Genomic DNA, 19,309 nt, shown 5'->3' on the forward strand with positions numbered 1-19,309 from the left:
AGAATGTATATCATTCTACCATTGTCAGAAACACATGGTCTTACACCAGTAATATTTCCCACTACTCCTTCATGGATGTGACAGTACATGTTGATTCACATTGTAAACACAGGAAAAATTTACACATGCAAGTGTTGCCATTAATAAACAGCTTAACTGTTTGAATAAATTAAAAAGTCTTACTAAAAATATTTAGAAATCAAACAAATGAACACTTACATAAAGTCTTTCAAAATTTTTAATGTTGTACTGGAGAAATTTACACATTTTAATGATAAAATTAGAAAAAATTACCTTTAAACTCCAGTTAATTGTAAGAGAACTTTTATTTTAACTGATATTTTGCTTTTGTGGCTTCTTCAGAGCTAATACATAGTATTATGTATTTGTTGTCCCTAAATGTTATGTTAAATAGATTTATTTTGTTTATCCTAAGTAGCTTAAAGCTTGTAACAGTATACATCTATTTCTACTTAAATTTTGTTGTTTTATTGCCATTTGAACCATGTCTAAATATTATTTAGACCATATGAATTGCAGATCAAGTATCGAATGTGCAGCTCACGTTATGTTATCGAATTACATGATGCAAGATTACCTCATAAAAAATTATTGTTATCATTAATGTTATTATTTATTCTACTTTAGCTAAACCTAAAAAGTTTTTAATTTTTACATTTGAGTTACTTTTATAATAATAAATAAAAAATACACATGAAAAACAAGAAATAAAGTACTTACCTCAGTCTTTTTATTTTTTGTTCTTGACTGTCAATGAAATTTAACCCTACTTTTTATACTAATTGTACTACTGCATTAAAAAAGTTCTATTTAATTAATTAATGCACCAAAGAACACAGAATAATAACCTGCAGAAAGGAAACAATGTTCCATAACTATCACAATTTTTCTGGCTTTCTAACTATGCAACAAATGCCGTTAAAAGTTCAGCTAAGCTTATCGATGCGTTTCCCATGTGAATAAAGTTTGAACTGGAAGGAAAACAGACAATTCTCTGCACAGGCAACAATGTAATATAATACATCATTTGATGAGAAAAACTTTGGCATTCTTTTGGCTGTAAATAATATAGTCTTAAATGTCAAGAGAGAACTATTGGTAAGCTCTGAAAAAAAGAGGATATGACTAATTAGCGTGGCAAGAGGGGGTCTGATTTTCTATTTTATTGCTCTGTAACTAAATAAGATTGAAGGCTATGTAAATTATGCTTTGCCTGAATGATGAAACATTATAATGAGTAATTTACATTAAACTTCGTACTTCTTGGATGGGTGGTAAACAAATTAGAGAAGAGGGAAGACATGGATAACAAACATCACGGTTCTCATACTAGGATAGATCAAAAATTGTTTTAAAATATTTTTTTATAAAATTAAGACCTTAAATAATATTAAACTGATTTATTATCTATGTTCTGATGCTGAGTTTATTCATATACATTGATAATAAGGTAGTTTAATTATATTTTGAATGTAACTGTGAAAGGTTGTGACATGCATACTTTGAACTACCCGAGGTGAAAGGGTTACTCATGTGGTACTTTCACATGGCTTAATTTTTGTTCAATTTATTGTCATTGATGAAACCTGTTAGAAGTTGATTGTGGACAGCTGTGTGTAAACTGTATAGTTTGTTATGGTACGAAGTTCGAAGAAAAGTACTTATGCTTGCCTTGCATATGGAGCATTTTGCAGTGCGTATTCGGTACCCGGGGGTTCAAATCTCATGCATCCTGACAAATTCTCATGCACACAGGACCAAAGAGTTAGGGTTAACTAGAACCCTGTAACTTGTTTTTTTTTATTGTCTGTAATGAGTTGTGTTTTATAAGTAATTCATCTGACAGCCTTTAAAATCAAAAGTAAACAACAGAATAATTCTTGAAGTGTAAATGATTGATTACAGAAAACTATGAAAGCTTACACATTCTAAGCTTATTTTTGTAAGTTGCAGAAAATTACATAATTATTTTATTACTAGTCAAAGAGTTAGAAAACAACTGTATGAAAAATGATCTCAAACCAAATGAATGGCCCAGGACAGTGGTTCCCAAATTTTTTAGATAGTTCACCCTTTCTTGCTATGGTATGTTGCACACCTTGTCTATACATGTGTATATATATATATATATATATATATATATATAATGGTAAAAAAAAATCGTTATGCCATTGTCATTAAATGTTGAAAATTATAGTGCACCAAATGTGCAAACAGACATGCATGTGAGTATAAAATAATGTAAATTTTATGTGAGATACTGCTTACCTATTAGTAAGAATGGTGAACCTGTTTATTGGAGCAGGGCAGTTCCATTAGGGGCTTGATAAGCAACTTATAACATCAGATGGAATACTATGGCCATTAATATGGAAGCTCCAAAAGGCAACAGTCAGACACATGATGTTGATTAAAAGTTGTGACATGCCAGCAGTACTAGGTTTTGTTTTATTTTTTTATCCTTCTCACACCTCACCAGAATATTTTCTGTGTGCTTCAGTTCGAGAACCACTAGTTTAGGAAGTAAAATGAATTTATTTTTCATTAACTTAAAATGAAACATTTACAAGATATATGGTAAATGTTGTTAAGTGCAATGATTGATCCAGGAAATAAAACAAGTGTATTAATAAAGTAGAGAGACGTAAGTTATGTTTGGTGTTTCTAGTTTTATTGGTAAGTTAAAAAATAATTAACTGTTACTTGTAAATCCACATCTTTTTTGTTAAGTTTAATATAAAATATTTACTTTATAATGTACATCTGCTAAAGTATTTAGAATTGTTGCTGAGTGATATATATATATATATATATATATATCTAGTAAACTGTATGGTGATTGTTTAGTTATAGTTTGTTATTTGGTTTTTCATAAAAATAATATATTTTGCATTTGAATCTTCTTTTAGAAGCAGACTACCCTGATACAAAAGACATAAAGCAAACAGAGGTGGGCCATTTTAGGAGTTGCTGAGCTACTGTTTATTAATTTTCTGCTGTATTTGAAATTCATTGCACTGTATAGTTTTGTGAGTTCAAGGTAACATGTACTTGAAGAAAAAAACAATAGGGGTTCATATTTTAAGTTTTTTAATACTGTAGTGTAACTAATGTACCAGTAGTTTTATTTTATATCAATTTTAAGGCATTTTGTTATAAAAAGTAAAGATTATTTTACAAATCTGTAAATCAAATTAACTAGCTGTAGAATTAGAAATTTAGAGAGGCTGAACTACAGTCTGTGGTTTTGGGACCCAAAAATTCTTATTTTTCAGGGGTGATTGTGAACCAGTTTTATTTTTTGTAAAAAAAGACAGATCTATATGTTTCTTGGGGGGTGGGCATACTCTGTTGCTCAGTTTAATAAAGGTTTCTGTTATGTTTGATTTGTGACATATTTTTTTATGGAATTTTTTTTCATAAAGTAAAATATAACTATAGCTAACCTTTTAGCCCAATTTTCCACACATTCAATGTGTATAAGATTATTTACAACTGGTGCACTTTTATTGGTAAATATATTTACTTTGGATAAATTTCTAACATCACTGTGTATACATTGACTCGTGGTAAAAATACAACATCATCATTGGATGAAAATAAAGCATTTATATGAAGTTTTTATAGAAAGTTTTTGTTAGCAGGATTGGAGAATGTATTCTGTCATTGAATAAGATTATCTTCTAATTTCATATATATTAATGAACTAGGTACTTTGTTGGAAACTTTTTACTTTCATTGTAAAGGTAGAATCTTTCTCACCAGATAGTACATAAAATAGATTAATTACTCCACCCTTTACCTCTCCCAGGAACCTCTGATCTCTCTCTCTTTGGCAAAAGTAAGAAAATGTGAGAACAAGGATGTGCAACAGCAATATTCAGAAGCTATCAGCCACTCATCCGGCATCTCGACAAAAAGAACATCTGAAAGAAAAGATGTGGTTTCTAGTGAAAATAAGCAGATTGGTTCAGAAGAGAGGTTAGATTCTCTCTCTGTCTGTCGTAAGATAAGTTTCAGCCAGGATGACTCTTCTCAAGAAAGTACACCAGAAAAGGTTAGGGATCTCTTGGCAACTCGAAAGTCTCGAATACAGAGTTTCTATAAAGATCCAGAGACCTTACATCAAGAGGTGAAAGAAGTGTTACAAGAAGGAGCAACAACAACAACACTTGTACCACATTCACATGTGTCAACACCTGAGTCTTGTTCTAGTGGTGGACGTGCCTACCGCATGCTTCCCAAGAGGGAAAGAGGGGTCGGTGATTCACCCAAGAAGAGTCCAAAGATGGGTGAAAAACGCCATGCTCAAGCTTCATCTCCAGTTCTTACTACTAAACATAGAAAACACTTGGAAATGGAACAATACAGTAGCATATCTGATGCTGAGATGGCTCAGGAAGAAAAAACAGAATCGCAGGGTGAAATGGAAGAAGAATGGCATCTTCATCTTTCTGCTTCTGAAAACACCCAGTCTTTCGCCTTTTCCTCTCAAGAAGGGTCACCTGAAAACATAAGTACAGGTTTGTTACATGTTTTATACATTTACAAGTTATTTTTGTGATATATTGAGAAAGTAGCACCATAAACTTAAAGAAATGAAATTTATTAGTTGTGATAGTCATTTTCATGGTTCTAGTGAATTTATTTAATATGGTAATAGCTTGATTTTGTGACATGTTATGGAAACTCACTTTAACTCTTGCTATGGGCTCGGTTGATTTGACTAAGTTTGTGGACCCAAAGTGACCATCAGCATTCTTGTACTATAACTTTTTTAACATGTCTTGTGTATTTTCATGAAATCTGGCAGGCTTTCAGTAAACATTACAAGCCTTTTGTCCACAAAAAATCAAATTTTTTAATTAAGTTGTTTTTCTAAAAACTTTTCTGTGAATGTATGAAGTCAGAGTGTTGACTGCTCCGAGTGCAAAGTTATTTTCATGTTAAAATTGAAAATACTTTTCCTTATCTGAAAATTGGGAAATTTCATTTGCATAATCTCTAAAACCTCCTAAATAAATATCCAACATTTTTTTTTTTCAGTAAAACTTTATATTTGATCTGTTATTTTCTCTACTCTAACTCCATACCCATTCAGACAATTTGACTGATCTCATAAACATTATGAAAAAATACGAAATAAATCTGAGTTACTCTTTTTTTCTTTCTATTATAACTGCAGGTTTTAACATGAAACTACAGTTGTTTATCCTAAATAGCTTAAAGATCTTAACAGTATATATCTGTTAACACTTAATTTTATTATTTTATTGCCCTTTGAACCATGTCTAATTAATAATCCTGTCACACAAGTTGTAAATCACTTGACGAATATGGAGCTCACATTACTATATTGAATTATATAATGCACAAGCTGCTTGTGAGCATACCCCATGAAGAATTATTTTTTATCTTGCCTTATCTAACCTAATAAGTCTCTAATTTTTATATTTTAGTTACTTTTATAATGATAAATAAAAAATACACATGAAATTCAAGAAATATAGTACTTATCTGTCTCCTCTTGTTTTTTTTATGTAAATGTGAATATCATGAGAAAAAGTTTCAAATTAAATGCATAATAGACAATGTTCTGTACAGAAAATAATGTAATATAATATGTCACTTGATCAATTAAAACTTTTTCTTTCTGTTGGTTATAAGTAATGGTCATTCCCCTTTCACCTTCTTGGATCCTCAATCCCTGGAATCCCTTATGTCTGCTACAATGTTTTAAACCTCTGTCTCCAGTATTCCTTACCAGGGCTCATTTCTTCCATCATTGCCTTCTACTTGATCCATCTCTTTACTATCTGTTTTATTATTTTCTCCGATCTGAGGCCCTCCATCAGGATTGAAATAATTTTTCTTGAGGAGCATCTATGTAGGCCAGGGTCTCACTTTTGGTTCTATGTTTCCTCACATTTACCTAAATGCCTAAACATTTTGGTGATAACTTTCTTATTAGACACTGAAGATGAACAAAACTATGTTACTATATTAAGTAAAGAAATCTAGTGGAAACATTAATAAATTAATTTTCAGTGTTTAATTTTTAAACAGAAAGTTTTAAGTTTAATGTAACATAAATAATTTTAGTTTGTTAGTGAAACATATTTTACACTTTAGAAAATTAGGATATTTTTCAAAGAAGGGCACAATAATTTTTCTCTTTTTTTGAGGGAATTCCAAATACTTGTTAGTAAGGAACTTCTGAAATTTCACCCCATTTACTACAGTCATTCTTTATTGTGTCTGACACTTCTGCTGTTTTTCTTGAAATTGCAAAAATATGCTAATTGGGCCACTAAAATATTATTTCAAAACATTTCTGTAACGCCCACTAATTTTGTAAACATGTTTTTATAGTAGATCACTATATCTTAATGTTTGGTATTTTTTGTAAGAGAAGAGGAGTTCAACCATGATGAAAACTTTGTAAAGTTATTTATTACATGTTTGTGACTTACGTTATGCCACATTGAGTTGTCTGTAACAATTGAAGAGCATAAAAACCATACTTGTGGTTGTACTGATTACCCTGGAGCACAAGTTAGCACATTTTAAAAATAACTTCTAAGAATTTCTTTACAAAAGTTACATCCTAGACTTGACAACAGAGGTCGTCCTATACATTGAACCTCTAAGGAATACACTTAATTCTGATATGGTACTTCCCTCCTCTCACAAGATTAGCTATTCTCATTCAGTGCTGCCCACTGTATGATTTATCTTGGTTGGGACCTTCTAGGTTGTAATGTGACCTTAACTCGTGTCTGTTTACCATCTTTGGGATTTACATATGGCCCCATTTATGTGGCGATATGTCTTTGACATGATCCCTGAGTCTTTGGAATTACGAGTTGCATCAGTACAACAACAGTCTACCTTTTCCAACCTTGTTGCCTATTTGTCTCAGTCAGAGCCCACATTGGCACCTGTTACCATTTCCTTTCCCTTCTTCTCGGAGTGCCTTGTCTCGTCATTTTCTTTGATAGTGCACATCACATTGCCAACAGTATTGGCGACTACCCAGTGTGTTCTGGTCCAGGGGGAGCTCAGCTTGCCAATTTTCTTCATCACTGGGGTCCTTTCATCAAGGAACATTGGGTTCTTCAAGTTTTATCGGAAGGATTCATGATCCCGTTTTTTTTCCCCATCTCCTGTGTCACCTATACTTGTTTCCTTCCCTCCACCTCGGGATCCCATGACCAGCCAGTGTCTGTTGGAGGTGGTTCAGGAATTACTATCATCAGGTTTTTATTCCAGACTCTTTGTTTTTCTGAAGAAAACTGGGGACTAGAGGCCTGTCATTGATTTGTCCTACCTCAATCACTTCATTCAACTGCCCCATTTTACCATGGAGTCATCGCCAATTCCTATCTCCACATCCCTATATTCCCACTGTCTCCTCTGTATCTTCGGTTCATTCTTCATGGGGTGGTTGATCAATTTTGCACCCTACCCTTTGGGCTTGCTTCCACCCCTTTTGTTTTCTGTTGGTTGGTCAGAGTATTTGCCCACCATCTTCATGCTCTGAGGTTGTGATTCCACCATTATATGGACGAATGGTTTCTTCTGGCTCATTCTGAACTGGAGTTAGCCAGCCATACTCATCAGCTCCTTCTAGTGACTGCTCGGTTGGGCTGTTTAATCAAATTGGAAAAGTCCTTTCTCCAACCTACCCAATGTCTTGTCCATTTGGGACACTCATCTCAGTTAGGCCCAACCTTCTCTGTGACTTCATTCCATGGAACTGTTAGTTTGCCATGCCCTTTCTGCTCCCTTCATTTTTGTTTGTTAGGTTCTATAGCTTTTGGGGATGTGGTCTTCAATGATGTCACTGGTCCCCCTTGGTCATGCGCATATGTGATCCATTTAGTGGGCTCTTCACAATCAATGGAATCTTGTGCAGGATCCCATGTCAGCTCCTATTACCCTTCCTCCTACCCTGATGGACAATCTACATTGGTGGTTTGACAAGGCCCATACGTTAGTGGGCGTACCACTCTCTCCCACTCCTCCAGATTTACATGTTTTCACGGATGCATCTGTTCGGGGCTGGGGTGCATAGGTCCATCACCAGGAGGCTTCGAGCTATTGGTCTATAGAAGAAAGATCTTTGCATATCAACCTCCTTAAGCTTCTCACAGTCTGTCAATCTTTGAATCACTTCCTTTCTCTCACCAGACAATGTCTGGTGATGATTAATTCTGACAATTATATAATGGTAGCACATATCAATCCCCAAGGAGGCACCCATCGAGAGATCTCTGTTTTCGAGTGTTGGATCCCCTGGAAGTCTTCCTCTGTATGGGATCTTTCCCCTTCTACCCTCACCAATTAGGTTTGACTTTTGATTTGATTGGCTTATTCCTCCTTGTCTTCTTCCTCCCAGAATTTGTTCCAGATGTCTTCTCATCAGATTTGACACCTGACATCTCGTCTTCATCGGTCATTGGAGGAAATCCTACAATCAGGCATGTGGACTACATCTAATACGTTCATCTACCATTATTTACTCCATATTGTCCGGTTTCCGTCTTCCACCTGTGTCTATTCTTCAGGCTTCAGTGCGACTTTGACTGGCTAAGTTTATATTCATACTTTTATTTTCCTTTCAGGGGCCCTTGCTTCATTTACTCATTATATGGATCTTGTTCTGTGGTGAGTAGTGCCTGACCAGGTATTCTTCAACTTGAAATCTGCACTGTATAGCCATATTGACTCGTGCTTTATCTTACATGTCTTCACAATGCTCAGTGTTGATATGGGGGTGTTCCAAAAGATTGCTTATAGGTGAATAACCTCATGATCTAATTGCTTCATAAACTTGCCTGTTCTGGACCGTACCACCCATGGGCTGCATAAATAAAGCAGAAGGGAATAGCTGGCCAGCCCTTCCATACCTTGTATTGAATAAATTGGTATGGTCTGCTTTTTGAAATTGGGTTTCATGGTCACCCATTGCACTGTCTCAGATGATGACATTCCCCTGGACGCTCCACCTCGTTCTCACCCCCCCGTGGAAGTAACCTCCTGAATGAGTTTCACACAAAGATGGCTATAACTATTCAATGAAGAGTAGGGTGGTGGTGTTCTGCAGGTGTAGATGACATGCTATCCTCCAGTATGCAATATACACTCACAAAGGAGTGAGATGTTAGATTGAAGTTCACCCCTTCATTTGGAAGCCCTCATCCTACTCCCGTGTGGATGTCAGTTCCCTGTCACTGGGTTTTGGATCTAGAGTAGAACAATCAACATAAGTCCTCACACATGTTTATGGTTGTCTATATTCCTCCTTCGATCATACTCCTGTGTTGTGGGTCACAGTACAGGTAAGGGGGATTGTTCTGGTTCTCTCCTTTTTGCTATCTCTTGTATCTTATTCTGAGATGTTATTGCTTTTCGGATTGATTCCAGTCAGCTCCACTGTTGGGGAATTGACTTATATTATATAGATATACTTCCGATACTGGATGTCGGGTCCCTGGATTGATAGATCAAAGCTAACACATGTCATGCTCAGGAGTCGGAATGGTTCTAGATTCCCACTGGTCTCTTGAACTTGAGGTGAAGATGGTATGATCCTCATTCTATCTCCTCGTGAATGTCAATTCCCAGTGGCATGGGTTTTGGATGCAGTTGACTTACTGAGTACGGTCCATTGTGCCCTAGCCTCTACACCTAGGGCGCATACATTATTTTACACACTTTTATACTTTGTGAGATTGAGTTACATATATAATTACATGATTAGGATCACTATCCTGCCACAGTTCTCTCCCACTTGGATGTGCTCTTCTATATTTCTGCCCTTATCTACTACACATTTCATGATTGGGCGAAGAGTATACTTAGTTCAGAAGTGGTGTGGTTCCCCTCATCAGATCTTCGGATCTGACTCTCTCATTTTCAGGAGTATCCTTCGGATGCTTTCAGTGGGTATTTCTGTCATTCCATCACACTGGGTAATCTTGTGAGCAGATGGAAGTACTATATCAGAAGCTATACTTTTCCTATACTGAAAATGTATTTCTTATTGGTAATTCCTTCCACTTACCCTTCCTCCCCACTTTCCTCTGGTGCCTACATCTTCTGCCAAACCTCAAAGTGATAGTTCGGTAGAGGTGTATAGAGGGAGTTATATGTGTCATGTGAGTATGTCATGCTCTTATTGGTGGAGAAGTGGAGCATGATGATTTACATGAGAGACAAGTTGGAATCATCTGATTCCAATAGGTGGGAACAGAAGGCTTGTGGCATGCATAAAGAAAAAAAATTTAATATGGAGGGCAGCACTAGACGAGAATACCTAATCTTGTGAGAAGAGGGAAGTACCTATCAGAAATAAATTTTCATTATAGAAAAATTATAACTTTGCTCAAAAAATCCAGGGTCATCTTATACATGGGATTGTCTTATACACCAGCAAATATGGTATATAACTATGGTCAATCAAATAATACAGGTGCCAGAACTAAGCAACTGGTAACCAGCATCCTTTAGAGAAAAATCTGCTCTTACCAGAGTGGGGGGAGGGGAAGGGGCTTCTCTGGTGAGTTTGACATATATTGAATTCTCAATAAATCAAGAAGGTGCAATTTTTTAGATTTTTTACTTGTAATTATGTACAGTTTGCATTTCTTATTGGTTGGAAACTGCAACAGTCTGTATTTGACTTTATAAAATTTTGAAGGGAAGTCAGAACTCAGACACATCATGTTAAATAAAAAAATTAGAGTTGATAATATTTGTATTTTTTTTTTTCAAAATCAAGTAGTTGAAACTTGGATTATATGAAAATTTGAATTGTAAACTGCATTTTCATGCCAAGTTTATTGACATACATAGATGTTAAAGTGATGTAAGTAAATTTTGAATGTAACCCTGTAAAAGGGCATGACTTGCACACTTTGACCCAGCCAGCCATAGTGAAAGAGCTAATGTCATGAAAGTAATAAACTAATTGAAATTAGCATTTATAGTTTTTACTGTCTTTGGTTATTTCAATATTCAAGTAAATGAACTATTGCCTTTATAATTTTTCATTAATCCGAAATTGTTTAACTAATTAGTGTCACAACTCACAAAATTAATTAATAATTGAAATTAGTATATCTGATTATTACTATTTTTATTTATTCCTACTATGCAAGTCTCATGTAATAATAATATATTAATTGAATGTAATCATTTACCAAGTTACACTAATCACTGAGTTCTATGGGAACAACTATTTCTACTGTTAGTATTCTAAGCCTTATTTAATACAATACTTGTTTATACAGTATCAATTTTGGTTGTAGTTTCATCCAGCTTTTTACCCTAAATTAATTGTATGATATCCAGTGCTCTTTTTTTATATTTAATATTCTGTTTCTTCTTTTAACAAATATTTAATGACTTATTTTTCCTGCTTTCTTTAGTGAAAAAGTAACAAAATACATGTCTTTACTTGCAATTGCAAATTTTATTTTCGATTTTGTCATTTTTCTGAGGGATTCTGATTAAGTAAAAGCCATGCAATAATGTAGCTATGTGTAAAATAATGCAGAAAAAATGATAAATTAACAAAAAAAACTTGTGTTTCAAACTTATCTACTTTTTGATATGTTAATTAAAATTGTTGAAATGTTACAAATAAATGTAGGCTCTTTGGATAAAATATCAACATCCATCCAAAAAGAACACCAGACTGGCTCATCTTTCTCACTTTCAAAAGAAACTGTGAAGACTTCACCAATTTTGGATGAAACTGAGCCAGTTACATTACCTTTAAAAGATACTGAAGAAGCCAAAGTGTTATCACAACAAACTGAAAAATCAAGGTTATCACAAGAGACAAAGGAAGCCACACCACTATCTCAAATAATTGAGCCTACAGAAGGGATTGAAGAAACATCCCCTTGTTCAGAAGGTGTTTTACTTCCTAGAACAGAAACATTTCAATCTAGACCTCAATTTTCTTTTGAGAGTAAGTTTAACTTATTTTATGTTCTGAAATTTTAGATGTTTTCTCAAATAATGAAATAACATGAAATAACCACTGCACCAAAATAAATTAATGAAAAAAATATATGATTTATCTCAATTGAAGTTACACTAACATGTAAATTTTTTTAACATTCTTGTGTAATCAAAACATTGTTGGTAAGCTAGGTTTGAAAAAAAGCGAAGGATATTCATTAAAATCAATAATTCTAAAAGTGTGTATACATCAACCTTGTGTTTACTCCTGTTGGGAAAAAAAACTTCTTTTTTAAGAGCTACAACCAATAAATGAGAAATAAATGTTACATATCTAGATTTATATGTGATATATGTTATTTCAGTGAAACTACAGTAAAGAATGGGAATACTTTCTCTAGCGTTTATGATACATTATTCAGAATAAATCTGATAGAGATCAAAACAGCTTTTACAATGCCATCTAGTGAGCACTGAATGTAATACATGATAACATGTGAATAAATTGAGGCAAGTAGTTAAAGGTATGGTGAGAAATGTTTTCCCCAAATTAACTTGGGCAAATATTTTTTTGGACATTGGAGGGCACCTGAGTTTAGCTCAGGCAAATCATGGAAGGTGTTAATTAAAAAATCAAAGAATATTTGGGATAAAGTAAACAACTAAGAAGTACAAACTTTCACGGGTGTTTTTAAACAAGACAGAAAAATTCATGGTTTTTATTATATTGTACATGTTTTGTCATTATAATTATCGAAATGAGTTTTTACGTTTGTTATTTAGCTATTGAGTTTTAAATGTGCAATAATTGATAGTTGTTGCATCTTTTCGATGTCAGGTTTTTTATGTGTGAAGTGTGAGTTCGGGTTAAAAAAAAGTGAAATTTGAACATATGGAAGGAGTATATGTGTAACTATCATTAAGACAAGTATGAAATTCAGTGCTACCTCTTTCATAACTTTTTTGCTTTTATTGTTTCATTAAATATCTGTTTTACCAACAACTGACCCATACATTTTCCCAAAGTGTTGCAAAAGTAGCATTGTATTACATATATTGGTGTTATGCCTATCTTAGATATTTCATGTAGTGACAATTATTAATAACAAGTGTTATTCTAGTGTATAGGAGGAATGGGTTAAAGGTCATCTGTGGTACAGTTTCTACATCTGTATGGCACAAATAGACATTTTTGAATCTTTTTTTTTTTTAGGATAAGGTGTCTAAATGGTAAAAGTTCTCCTTACAGCAGTTATATATACAATAAATTGGTGTAAATTTTATAAGTTATTTGCTATATTTTTGTATCTTTTTTTTTTTGTAATGTCTTACATACTTTGTTATGATAATACAGAGTAGCAGCACTGAAAGTTTCATAAATTGAACCAAATTTACTGTTAAACGTACAAGAAAATAACTGGAATAGTTTAAGCTTTGATGAGTTATTTTTCAGTAAATATTTTTAAACCACTGGCCCAGATTAATATTGTGCTTATTCAGATAATTTGCACATCAGATATTAAATTACCTTCAGAAAAATATGAATTTTTTTGTGAAAATTAATAATTTAGGTATCTAGAATGAATGAGTTACAAGTATTAAGATTTACAATTATAAGTAATGACTATATATATATTAGAAATTTTTAGATTATAGGTTTATTATGAGATCAATAAGACTTTTAACATTTTATAATGACTAACTTTGTGTTTCAGTACTTGAACATATAGAACTGCTTTATATTCTGATTTATTTAATAGTTCCAGCTAGACTGAGAGATGTGGAAAAGGAGCAGATGGACAAACAGTTATCACCACAAAAGTCCACAATATTTACTAAAATCAAGGAGCTAAAATCAGCTGTTGTGGAGGACACTCAACCTCTTGCAGGTTCTGAAGGGTCAGTAGAAAAATAAGTTATGATATGTTCTTTTATATATATATATATATATTGCATTACCATTATCAGTCCAGGTTGTAAACTTATTATTCTATTTAGTTCTATTTAATATCTTTTAGTTCTATTCAATATTTTATAGTTCTATTTAATATCTTTTTGTAAGGGTGGAGGTTGGGAGTTTAATTAGTAGAAATATTAGGGTGGCTTAATTTCAATTCATTTCTAATTTAAGAAATTTAAGGGTAACTGCCTTCCCACAACTGGCTATAGACTGTGAACGGCAGTAGAAGCTGAGACGTTGTGCGTGTAAGCACTCAGCATCATACTCTTATCTGATTGATTTTTTATGATTTTCCATGATGGCTGACTAGATTGATGTCTGTGTTTGGAATTTTGTTGATAGATGGGATATTCCCAATGCATTTTGGTGCTATTACTGCAGACGTTATCCATTATGACAATAAGTTGACAACCTGGACAGATGACAGTAATGCAATATTTAATTCATTATTGTTTTATAGTTAGCTAAATTTAATCACCTTTTAACAATTAATGTAATCAATAGTTTGTAAGCTATATATATATATATATATGTGTGTGTGTGTGTAGAAATACACACACCAAAGTTGGTTTGATACTATTTGTATCTTGAAATTTCATTTATGTATTAGTTGGTTTTACAATAAAAGTATATAGTAATATATAACTAGGTTTATTTAACTATCTGTTTACAACATATATTCAGGCAGTTTTATTATCTTATTTATTATTGGGTGATTACTGGAAAATAAACGTTTTCAAGGATACTATTTTTACTTTTTCCTAACTGGAAAGATGTATGACTTACTAAAAAATTGTGATTTAAATGCTGAAATTTGGCAAAACATTAGCAACCAATAAGTCTAAAATTTGTTATAAAATTATGTAAACTTCAGATTTTTTTCACATTTCTTTTAATTAAACCATTTCAGAATCGAAATCAGAGGCTTGTAAAAATAGCATTTCGGATCTATCATTTATCTCCCACAAATCACTACCCAGTGACAAGTTCTAGCATCAAACAAAAGGCTTCTTGGGTAGTGCCTTATGGGACACAAAAGATAGATCTGAAATGGATAAATTAAGAGGATTGTGAAAAAATCTGCAGTTTACATGATATTTATTAAATTTTAAGAAAGTATTTTTTGCTAATAAAAATATTTTTTCTAATTTGACTTCTTTCAGAAGCAGTAATGAGTGATTTCTTACAGATTCAGTGTCAAAGTTGTTATTATATAATTATTCAGCCTGAACTTCATCAAACTATAATTAGATATTAAAGTAAACTATATTCGCTTGATCAATATTTACACAAAAGCTCATGTCAGACAATAACATATAATGTATTTACTCTGTTTATTGAATTTGACATCTTTAAAATATCTTGTTAAAATGTATTAAAATCTGTCCCTGCTTCTCATAGGAAATTCATTCAGTTTTTGTATGTGTACCTAAGATTAGTGCACAAATAAAAAATTATCCCATCAATATACTTGTAATTTATACTTATAACAAGTTCAGTTTCTCAATTTTAGTAGAATGTGAGAAAACTAACTTCAATGCCAACAGGTGATTTAAGAAGAATAGTGCAGTTACTTTTGTGGTAAATAAAATTTGTATAGCTTGTGCAGCCGTGGTGAGTTTAGAAGAAAACGCAGACAATTTTTATATGTAACTGTTAGTTTTTTTAGAAGAATATTGTTGATTTCATATACATGGAGAGATACGAGCTTAGATATACTTGTTGGGTTATTGTTATATGTAATGCAGTTGTATAAGACAGCTGATAGCATGATAACACTAATAACAGAAATTATTTGTCGTGTGTTTTGCTTTAGAGATTTCTTTTCAGCTCGTGGTCAGGCCAGCCAATAAGCAACCCATCTAGAAAGGATGAAGATTCAGAACTTCCCTCTACTCCTAAAATTTCACAAGGTAATGATAGTCTTGATGAAGGAGCATTAGTTGTGTGTTATAAGCCAACAAAAGATCCAGAATTAGAGCTATCAGGAGAATTGGAAAAAAGTGATGACTGTCAACTGACACATTTCAGGGTATGAAAGATATATAATTATTCTCATCTTATTTTGTAAGTTCCATTTAATCTTTGTACACTCAACAAGTAAAGCATTCTATTGTTGTTGATTATAAAATTAATTTGAAAAACTGTTATAATTACTTTTTGGTTAATTTAAAAAAAAGCCATTTGTGTTATTTGGTTACTCTGCAATTTAAATCTATTTAGCTGTACAAAAGCTAAATCAACATTAGGAACATGATTGTCTGAGTTTCTGACAACAAAGACTGTGCATCCCCCCAAGTTTTATCTGTCTGACTAGACAGTTTCTATTATTTACATATTTTAAATAAAATTATGAAAATAAAGAAGACTTGGTAATTTTCTTAAATTTTTACTACAACAACACTGATACCAGACCCAGTACTTAGTTTTTGGGACATCAAACAAAAATGTTTTTAATGGTGGGTGTGTTGGATGGGAAACGTATTGAAAAGATTTAAATATGTATTTTTGGAAGGGATATAGGAAATACTTTAAACGGGTTATTACTGAAAGGAAAGTATGTATATTGGATTTACACATATATGCATATAATATATATATATATATGTACATATGTCCCTTGTTAATAAAATACGCCTATTAAGAATTACATACACATCTTTTATGCAGTAATGTATATGTTTGTGTGTGAAAAGGATTTAAAAAAATAAACTGCTGAAATACTTAATAATTGAATATGTCAGGCTGTTGTAGAATATACTTTAGCTTTTCCAAGTCACTCCCCTCACCTTTTTGCTTGTTTTATTTTTAGCAAGTTAAAGGAAGAAGATCACCAGTAATATCCCAAACACAAGATCAGGAAGTAATGACAGGTTTGTATCTGGTTTTATATCAAGTACTATAAGATGCAACAGCAGGAAGTTAGATTGAGAAAATACCTAATTGTTTTGATTCCAAAAAACGTAAACTTGAATTATTCTTCTACATGCTAAAAATAATTGGTATAGGTTTAGTGTTTAATTTCAAGAAAGCTAAATTGAATAATTATTAATATTTATAATCACTTCAGTTGACATTTCATATCTCGATTGCTAAAGATCGTACGGTGTTCACAACTAAACAGTTGTTTGAATTGTTGTTCTCTAGATTGAGAGTGACCATCTTAAATTGTTACTTTTGTATAGTTGAACAGACAATGAAAGGGGATATTTCTGTTTCGTATGAGATGAAAGACAAGATGTCTTCACGAGGTGATAAGGAAAAGGGCAAAGTATGAAGCTTTATGTTCCTCCTATTTTAATTTATAGCTGTATCTACTAAGATTAGTAATTATTATTATTATTATTACACAATACAGTATTGTTAGAAATTGCTTTCAACTACACTTAACAGTTTTAGAATATTAAACTCTGCTCATAAATAGAAGTGATATAAAACAATTTAATGTATTAAAACAAAAAATGGAATATAAAAAGTAACATATTCAGTATTACATACTAATATCATAATTGAAATACATAAACTTAATTGTTAATCTGTTGCCTTAAACTTTAGCTTTAAATAAGGAAGAAGAAATATGGTAGAAGAATAATCCAATAATGTTTGTGGACATATTTAATTTATTGGCAAACTTTCAGCATGATAGGCTCAAAAAAAAGTGTTTTTGTAAACATAGGCTGGATATATATCAAAAACATAAAACATTTTTCTTAAGGAAAATATTGAAAGATGGAATTTTTCTTAAATTAAGTCAAGCAACCCATGATAACAGAAAATTTGCTAATATTTCTCTAAGAAATTAAAATTATTTGTCCATAAGTGCATGGGGAACCTAGAACTACCCTTTGAAAGCATCTGTATAGGAAGTGAAATCTACTCACTTTTAGCTTCTTCTACAGATAAAGTAAATACACATTTTGTAATAATAATAATGATATTCTTACTCCTTGATAATTACTAATTGATAGATTAATCTTTAGAATAACATTTTGAAATACTGTTGAAAAATAGCTTCCTGTATATAAGTGAGATACTGAAAATGAATGTGTCTTAGTGGATTTTGTTATCGTGTTGTAGAAATAAAAAATAAGCTAGCTTTTCAGATACCGATCATCTGTTTTTTCATATTTTCAAATAAACTCTTAAGAAAGTAAGAATACAAAAAGAAAAGAAAGTACAGGATAAATAACAATGGCATTCTATGAGATTATGTCAAAAAAAGACTTAGGTGTAGAGTTTATGCATTAGTGAGCTATTGCAATATGAAAATAAAGTAAACTTATGCGGTACTTCATTTAATTTTATCTCTATTGTGACTGCTGTGCTAACTTGCAAATCAAATTTCAAAATTTAAGTAAAGATAGTAATTATTACTGTTTCAACAGTTTTTAACTCATAAATATTTTATAATTGATATTTCATAACATTTATTTAGTGTAATGCATAAAGAGAATTGAAAAAAATTGAAAAATATTTTTGCCCATTTGTGCATGTAACAACACATCATATTGAAATAAAATTTTCTCCCCATCCCACAGCATAGATTTGTATTTATTAAGAAACTATAATCCATTGAGAAAATAATTAACCATATTTTGTTTCTCACTTGACTTTCCTTCTTTTTTACTGATTTTATTATTACAACCACATGTTTCAACCTGTTTATGATCTCACAGCATGTAATATAAACAACTACTAGTGAAGCCTAGCTTTGAAAATATATACAGACAAAGTTTAAATATCACTGGACAGAATGGTTTATAAACTATTTATATTAGTGAAGAGTGAATAAAGTGGTGTGTGAAATAATTTATGGTTTTTGTAGAAAAGTGACAAGACCTAGCTCCTTTAAGGATGAACAATAGAGTCTAATGGGAAATTTGAAAGACTTGGGAATAAACAGCTTTTCCAATGCCATCTAGTGAGCACTGATTGTAATACATGCTAAATTTGGGGCAAACAACGAAAAGTACAGTGAGAAATGGTTTGCCCAAATTAACTTGAGCAAATATTTTTTGAAACATGGAGGACACTCGAGTTACCTCGGGCAAGTCATGGAAGTAGTTAACTTAAAAATCCAAGAATATTTAAACTAAAACAAACTGCCATAAGAGCACAAACTTTCACAAGGATGAACAATAAAATCTAATATAAAATTTAAAAGACTTAGAGACAAATTACAGATCTGAGGATTTTCTATAGTTTCTTTAAATTCTCTAAATGCTTTTCATTCCTGAAAATGTTTATGTTAAATTATTTGTTTCTGAAATTTTCTGCTATGACAATACATCAGGTAAACTTAGTTACAGTAGATGACTAAGGTAAATATTTAATTGTTATTAAATTTATCAT

The 19,309-nt window shown here is 32.1% G+C and overlaps 1 protein-coding gene across 3 annotated transcripts in view; it reads left to right on the plus strand.

Moving 5' to 3' along the window:
- LOC106462890 (TP53-binding protein 1-like) overlaps window positions 1-19,309 on the plus strand; it is an 86,132-nt gene that overhangs the window by 29,629 nt on the left and 37,194 nt on the right. For all 3 annotated transcript variants that reach the window (XM_022390296.1, XM_022390298.1, XM_022390297.1), the window contains exons 9-15: window positions 2,931-2,971; window positions 3,833-4,544; window positions 11,681-12,004; window positions 13,758-13,896; window positions 15,788-15,989; window positions 16,770-16,830; window positions 17,143-17,228. In XM_022390296.1, coding sequence (XP_022246004.1) covers window positions 2,931-2,971; window positions 3,833-4,544; window positions 11,681-12,004; window positions 13,758-13,896; window positions 15,788-15,989; window positions 16,770-16,830; window positions 17,143-17,228 — 1,565 coding nt within the window. The remainder of the gene's footprint in view (window positions 1-2,930; window positions 2,972-3,832; window positions 4,545-11,680; window positions 12,005-13,757; window positions 13,897-15,787; window positions 15,990-16,769; window positions 16,831-17,142; window positions 17,229-19,309) is intronic.

The sequence above is a fragment of the Limulus polyphemus genome, unplaced genomic scaffold, assembly GCF_000517525.1.
Source record: "Limulus polyphemus unplaced genomic scaffold, Limulus_polyphemus-2.1.2 Scaffold1277, whole genome shotgun sequence".
NCBI lineage: Eukaryota > Metazoa > Arthropoda > Merostomata > Xiphosura > Limulidae > Limulus > Limulus polyphemus.